The 7,121-nt window shown below is 46.6% G+C and overlaps 1 protein-coding gene across 2 annotated transcripts in view; it reads left to right on the plus strand.

Moving 5' to 3' along the window:
* The window catches only part of GPRIN3 (GPRIN family member 3), an 82,711-nt gene extending 76,324 nt beyond the window's left edge, over positions 1 to 6,387 (plus strand). For both annotated transcript variants that reach the window (XM_004703259.3, XM_045284189.1), the window contains exon 2: positions 2,141 to 6,387. In XM_004703259.3, coding sequence (XP_004703316.1) covers positions 2,255 to 4,612 — 2,358 coding nt within the window. In that variant the 5' untranslated portion in view covers positions 2,141 to 2,254 and the 3' untranslated portion in view covers positions 4,613 to 6,387. The remainder of the gene's footprint in view (positions 1 to 2,140) is intronic.
* The last annotated feature ends 734 nt before the right edge of the window (positions 6,388 to 7,121 follow it).

Below are 7,121 nucleotides of genomic sequence, written 5' to 3' on the forward strand. Positions count from 1 at the left end.
GAAGTCAAGCGCGAAGTGGCGAGGGTTCACTGTATATGGGATACTGTGTTAGTCTGGGTTGATTAGAGAAAGAAATTCATAGATACTCATAGGTATTAAAGAAAGAGCTTTATATAAAGAGTAATTGTACTTTAAGAAAACATCCCAGCCCAGTCCAGATCAAGTCCATAAGTCCAATTTTGGCCCATATGTCTGAGACCGGTCTACAACTTCCTCTTCAGACTCACACAACACATGCAATGACACTGAATGCAGGAAGATCACGGCCAGTGGGTGGAAAGTCTTGTAGATTCAGTGGCGGTAGAAGCATCTCAGCGCTAGCATAGGTCTCCATGTGGCTCCTCCAGCTCCAGGACTCGGGCTCCATCAGAGTAGCTCATGTGGCTTGTCAGCAGAAATGTCTTGGTGGGAGAGAGTGTATCTGGTCTCCAGTGAACTATTTGGCTCTGCCACACCTCCAAATGAGGTTATCCAGCTGCGACCTGATTGACAGGCTAGACTCCACCCTTCCTCAAGTGACAGTAGATTATGTAACTGCCACAGAGACAAATACTATGAATATTGGAATGTGAAATGTGTGAAGAATGAAACTAGGCAGAAAAAAGAAATTACCAAAAAGATGTTTATCTGTGTTTCATGGCATTTACAAAGGCATTTGACTGTGTGGATCACAACAAGTTATACGTAACATTGCAAAGCATTTAATACTCTTAAATGTGCGGATTTGAAGGCTTTACATAGACCAAGAGGCTGTTATTCAAATGGAACATACTTAGTTAAAATCTTAAAAAGTGTGCATCATGGTTGTGTTCTGTCACCATATTTATTCAACTTGAGCTGAGCAATTAACCAAAGAACCTGGGCTACAGGAAATAGGCCAGGGCAGCAGGGGAAGAAGACTCACTACCAACCTATTGTACTATGCAGATGACATAAACTTGCTTGCTGAAAAGGGAACACACTTAAAGCACTTACTGATGAACATCAGCCTACAGACTTCAGTATGAGGTATGCATCAACATAAAGAAAACAGAAATCCTCACAGCTAGACCCTAAGTATTTAAAACCAAAGACATCACTTTGAGGACTAAGGTACATTTGACCCAAGTCATAGTCTTTTCAATCCTCTAAAATATGTACAACAGATGGTCAAAAAATAAGTAAAACCAACGTTGAATAGATGTATTTCAATTATGGTGCTGGGAAAAATGTTGAAGCTGCCACATACTACCAGAAGTACACATAAATCTGTCCTGGCAATCCACACATACTGTTCCAAAGAAGCAAGGATGGCAAGGCTTCGTTTGGACCTGTTTTCAGGAGGGACCCGTCCCTGGAGAAGGACATAGTATAGAGGTAAACCAGAAGGTAAGAGGGGAAGAGGAGACTTTCCAGGAGATGGATTGGCACAATGCCTGCAACCATGAGTTCCAACATAACAGCCATTGTGAGGATTTATAAGACTGGGCAGTGTTTTCTTCCAGCTGCATTGGGTCTCTATGAATCAGAACCGTGATGTTGACATCTAACAACACCGATAAATTTTCTTGCAGTTTTTTTACATATTTGTTTTAACCTTTAATCCACCTGAATAAGTCTAGGGTTTAATTTTGGAAATGATGAAAGATGAAGATTTAGCATTGTTTCTAGATGAATACTTTGTCAGTTCCTTATGTTAAATAGCCCACCCTTTGACTCTAAACCAAAATGTTTTCTTGGTCATATATTAAATCCTCATTTCATATTTGACTCTACTTTGAAACCTTTTTCACATAAATATGTTTGTTTCTCCCTATTTTAATATCTCTGGAGTCGATCACAGGAGCTTTATGGGATGTTATGGTACCTGGTAGGACAGATTACACAAATGACTTCAGAGGTAGTTATGCAGTGCTCAGGTAAATGCATTAAGAACCTATTTTGCTGGACAACAAGCAAAAACCAATACATTGAAGTAGTTTCCGTGCAATTGAAATGATTCTTTCCGAAATCTTTTCTTTCCATGATGGATGTTTGTATAAAGCGAAGTTGGGTCTGAGATGTTTGATTTTGCTTATGAGGTCTTCAATAAGGGAGACTTCTTTGACACCTTTAAAGGGTGGTCCATGCTAACGGCACTGTTCTCTTGCTTGATTCACAGATGTGTTCTGAAAAGGCAACAGCCCTGACTGTGTCTTCAATGTAAGCTACAGCTGCTTGCACACAGGAGCACGACTCCAGTGGAAAGCCTGGCCTTTTCCTGAAGAGCAGTTCCATGGGTACTGTACCTGACCCCCTGAGATCAGCTAAAGCTTCTCTGATTGCAGCTCCTGGAAGCAAAGAGGACCTGGGAGAAGGACGCCCTGCCTCATGTCAGCACAGAGCAGCCCTCCTGTGTAACAGCACAAATGGCCTTTCAGGGGTGCCCACAGAAGCAGACCTCAGCCCCAGGGCAGTGCCTGTTGCCCTGACACTGGTTTGTGAGCATGCAACCACCCAGCCAGACATGTCTTCTCCCAGTGTCTTCAATGAGGTAGAGAACGCGCCTTCCACACTCAACTCTCCTGGTAAAACCCAGCTTCCAGGAAGCATCATGCCCACAGCTCCAGCCTCATGTTCCGCAGTAGAAAAGGATCGTACCCAGGCACCCTGTGCTATGCCAGCCAATCGTTGCATCAGCCAGGCCGTCCGGGCTGATCCGCTCAAGGCCAACTCCCCATGTGTACCTGAAGATGCCCATGTGAAGTCACAAAGAACCCCAGGGGGAGAGCAGCCTGACAAGCCACATGGGCCCGCAGTAGGCATCTGTGGTAGCAGCAAAATCCAAGTGCCCAGCGGTTCTCCTTCCCCAGAAACCATCCAGGGAATGGTGCCAATTCCAAACACAGCAACCCTAGTGTCCAGTCGTCCGGCCTCCCCTGTAGGTGGACCTGAAAGGGAGAAGCAGCAAGCCCTCTGTGAGTCTGAGGCACGGTCCTGTAAAGCTCCAGCTAAGGAAGCCAGGTGTTTCGAAAATCAACAGCCCTTGCCCACTGCCTTGGACAGCCAGGCCGTGACTTCTGTGACACCTCAGTCACCCCCCCTCTCTAGCCAAGGTCCCACGTGTCCTCCAGAACCAGAGCCGGGGCTGTTCCCAGAGCAGCATCGGGCCTCGAGGTTCAAAGAGGCCAGCACAATGACCCACCAAGCTGGCAGTGAGAGGAGCGAAGTCCCCGACAAGGCTCGGCAAGATGCCGAGGTGCAGGCCGTGGCAAGTGTGGAGAGCAGATCGGCCTCCACCAGCCCCAGCATCCTCACTGCTTTCTTAAAGGAAATCTCTGCTCCCGAGCGTTTTGAACAAGAACAGCTGCGAGTCATCTGTCACGGCAGTAGCGGCAGAAGCCACACGCTGGAGCTCTCCAATCGCGGGCTAGCCCCCCAGGAGGTGGGCCCCTGCTGCAGCATCTTGCCCGAGGAGCACATCCCAGCCTCTGCGGCAGGCCCCACAGCTCTGCAGGGGGAAGGTAACTCCGTGAACTTACCTGGCCAGGTCCTGCAAACCTCGCCCATCAAGGCAGCCTCCGATAACAATCAAGGTACTCACAAAGACCACGGGAGGTCGGCCGGAATGACTCCCAAGAGTGAAGAGCCCACCTCTAAACAACTTCCAGGTATGAATCCGAGCTCCCGAAAAGCTAGCCCCCTGGACCAGATTGTCCTCTGTGCAGGCAGTCCAGGCGAAGTCAGTCACGGCCCAGGCAAATATGAAGTCAACCCAGCTGAGTTGACCGTGATCTCAGTCAGTGGCTGCCCAACGGACCCAGACTGCAACCTGCCCAGCACTTGTGTCTCCGCCAGCCAAGCTGCTCAGTTTGAGACCTTGAACCCCGCTGAGAAGGGAGGTGCGGGAGAGAAGACGCCTGTGTGTCCTCACTTAGAAAAACAACCAGGGTCTACTGGCATTGACACCCCCGAAGCAAAGGCCAAGGCCGAGGCCAAAGCCACACTGCTCCAGCCCACATCTCCCGAAAGTGGAGTCACAGCATCATCAGCTGCTAACCCCACCCCGTCCTCGCTGCGGAAAAACCAGGAAAACACCTTCGAAGGAAATAAGCAAGGCAAGGCCGCCACGAGCCTGAACCTGCCTTCGGATTGCCTGGGTGACTCCAGCCCGGGTTCGGGCAAGAGGACCCCTTCTCGCTCTGTCAAAGCCAGCCCCCGGCGGGCCAGCCGGGTCAGCGAGTTCCTCAGAGAGCAAAAATTGAACGTGACAGCGGCCGCTGCCCAGGTGGGGCTCACCCCGGGCGAGAAGAAGAAGCAGCTGGGCGCCGATGCCAAGCTCCTGCTGAAGCAGTCCAAGCGCGTCCGGGACGTGGTGTGGGACGAGCAGGGCATGACCTGGGAGGTGTATGGTGCTTCCTTGGACCCGGAGTCCTTGGGTGTCGCGATCCAGAACCACTTGCAAAGGCAAATCAGGGAACATGAGAAATTCATCAAAGCGCAAAGCAGTCCGACCCGGAGATCCATCTCCTCGGATGCATCTTCGCACAGGAAGCTCAAAGGCAGGCCGCACAGCGTGTTCCAGTCGGTGCTGCAGAACTTCCGTCGGCCCAGCTGCTGCGTCCGCCCCGCGCCTTCGTCCGTGCTGGATTGAAGGGCAAGGCATGGGGGAGCCTCTGCACGTTTAGGATCTTCGGAGGTGTCGGTCTGATTGAAAGTTTATCCTGTTTTTCTAAGAGCCGTAGAAGAGAAAGAGCTCGTGAAAGCAAGTATTAAATTCTGAAAGTTGCTATCCAGAATTTTAAAGTCCTTTGTCCTGGACGCCATACGTAAAATTTTGAGAAACACCCATTTGAATTTGAAAGGAAAAAAGCGAAGTAAGTTTCACTGGATGTTTACAACCTTAGTTATGTGGAAATGATATTCACGTTTAAAAAAAATGTTGCTTGTCGAAATAACGTGATCATTATTTTGTATCATTTTGTATTACTGCCTCAAATGATCCTTACTACGGTATTTCCATTAAAATATTTGCTTTGCATTAGGAATTGCAAAAACACTCTTAGCAAAACACGTGCGAGGCCTATTGCAATAAGGGAGACGAATCCATGGGGCAGTGATTACGTGCCCCACTCCTAGACTGAAGGTCGGCAGTTCGAACCCAACAGCAGCAATAAGGGAGGCAGATGCGGCAGCCAGCTTCCGTCTCGGAAACCGGATGGGCAGCCCTGCGCTGCCTTGTAGAGCCACTGTCAGCGGAAGCGGCGTGAGGGGTGGGGGCTGGTTGTGGTTCTTCCTTTTGGTGTTCAGTTTATGGCAGTCAGCTCTTACTACACAAAATTCAAGTAGGTGATAAGAACAATAATATAAAAAATGAAAACATTTGATTAACTTCTAGGTCAGATGGCATAAAATAAAAGCATTTACTTAAGTGCATAAAATTCCAAATATCAATTAAGTTTGTAAACATATGCAAATAGCCCTTTTTATAAACCTTGTTAATCCTATTAATAAATACAATAATGCTATAATAGAGAAATTCGCTACTGTTCAATATGAATACTACCTACATAAAACGCAAATATAAATATACAGATTTTCCACTATTGAAGGTATAGAGGATATCTCTTTTGACGAGTTTGGGTTTTTTTGTTGTTTTGGTTTAGTTTTTATTCTATTGGAAGTACATGGGACTAAATTTTTGAAACAATGGTATAATCGGTGATAAGATTAGATATTGTAATCTCTGATTGCTTTCCAGAAATAGTCTATGGAGAATGTTATGGTTTGGGAAAAGAATACAAATATCCAACTACCAACCCCTGTCATTTCTATGCTGGATAAAAGGCAAGCCCTGTGAGTAACAAGAACAATGTTTATTTAGACCCTTTAAACAAGATGCATTTATATTTTCTTTTGCTGAGTTTCAGTAGTGTTGTCAATACCAACCGAGACGCACGTTTTCTCAGAGCATTTGTACGGGACCGGTATCATCTCATCATCTAGCATCTCAAGAAAAGGGCAGCCCCTGCAAACTGACCTACTTTAAGAGAAACCCCATCCTATCTCATGCCTTCAAACCCAGTTCAGGGAAGGGAACACGGAGTCTGAGCTTTGGGGGCAGGTCCCTGCTTCACTTTGGCATATACTTGTCCCCAGAGGAGAACCCTGGCCTAGGGGGAGTGTGGAACAGAGGGTTGACATAGGCCATGAGAAGGCTTCCCTTCTTGTTCCCACCATCTTCCTTTTAGAAAACCCATGTTGGAGGAGGCGCTGGTTGCCTTCTCTGAATTTCCATCCCCGATGGGCCAGAAAAGGGTATCTGACCATGTCTTCTCTGTCCAGAGATTTTTAAATACCATTTGCACAATATAGTCACAATATCTGTTTCTAGTTTTGTTGCTGTTGAATTCAGTCTTGCATATTCTAAACACATGGTGGGGGGGGGGGCAGAAGGGGAGCAGATGTCACGAGCTATGCTAGACACCTAAATTGGTAAAATGCTTTCCATTTTTTGTTCAAAGATTTTAACTGTATATAAAACCCTGACTTTTTATTTCTCTAATGCCCATATCCTGATGATAATTATAGTGAGTATAATTAGAAACTAATAATAAGGCACATTTTCTGGTTACTTACCAATTGACCTGCATGAAGTCTGCTGTGTAAAGTGGCAATTACAACCTATGATATTAATGATCTGAAACTCTCTTTGGGTGTGAATTATTTAATTTTTATAGTGATTTGGCTGTGTCTGTTGTTTCATATACCATATACTTCCCCAGGAAGTAATGACTCTGCTAGCTCCCCACTCTCTCACGCAGGCATGCTCCCTGTATTCACAGAATGCTCTCTGTGTACAGTCGCAGCTGTCAACAGGGCCCACTCCAGATGGGTCAGCCCTAGGCAATCCTCTGCTGTGAAGCATCTTGGACAGGCTGTTCCTGCATAGAATAGGAAGGAAAAGTCATTCAGCATCGGGCAATAATACTTATTTTCATGAGTTTGGAGTAATCACATGATTTCTACATAGTAAAAGGAAGAGACCTAAGAGAGTCGTAGACATTCGCCCTAAAGGAAATAAATGGAAACTCCTTAAGGTGGCATTGTCGATAGGTCGCAAATGAAAACTTTCTGGACGACTATTTGCTGCAGTCATTACA

This window comes from Echinops telfairi, unplaced genomic scaffold (assembly GCF_000313985.2).
Source record: "Echinops telfairi isolate 266 unplaced genomic scaffold, ASM31398v2 ScPeMD7_7468;HRSCAF=8506_0, whole genome shotgun sequence".
NCBI classification, from domain to species: Eukaryota; Metazoa; Chordata; class Mammalia; order Afrosoricida; family Tenrecidae; genus Echinops; species Echinops telfairi.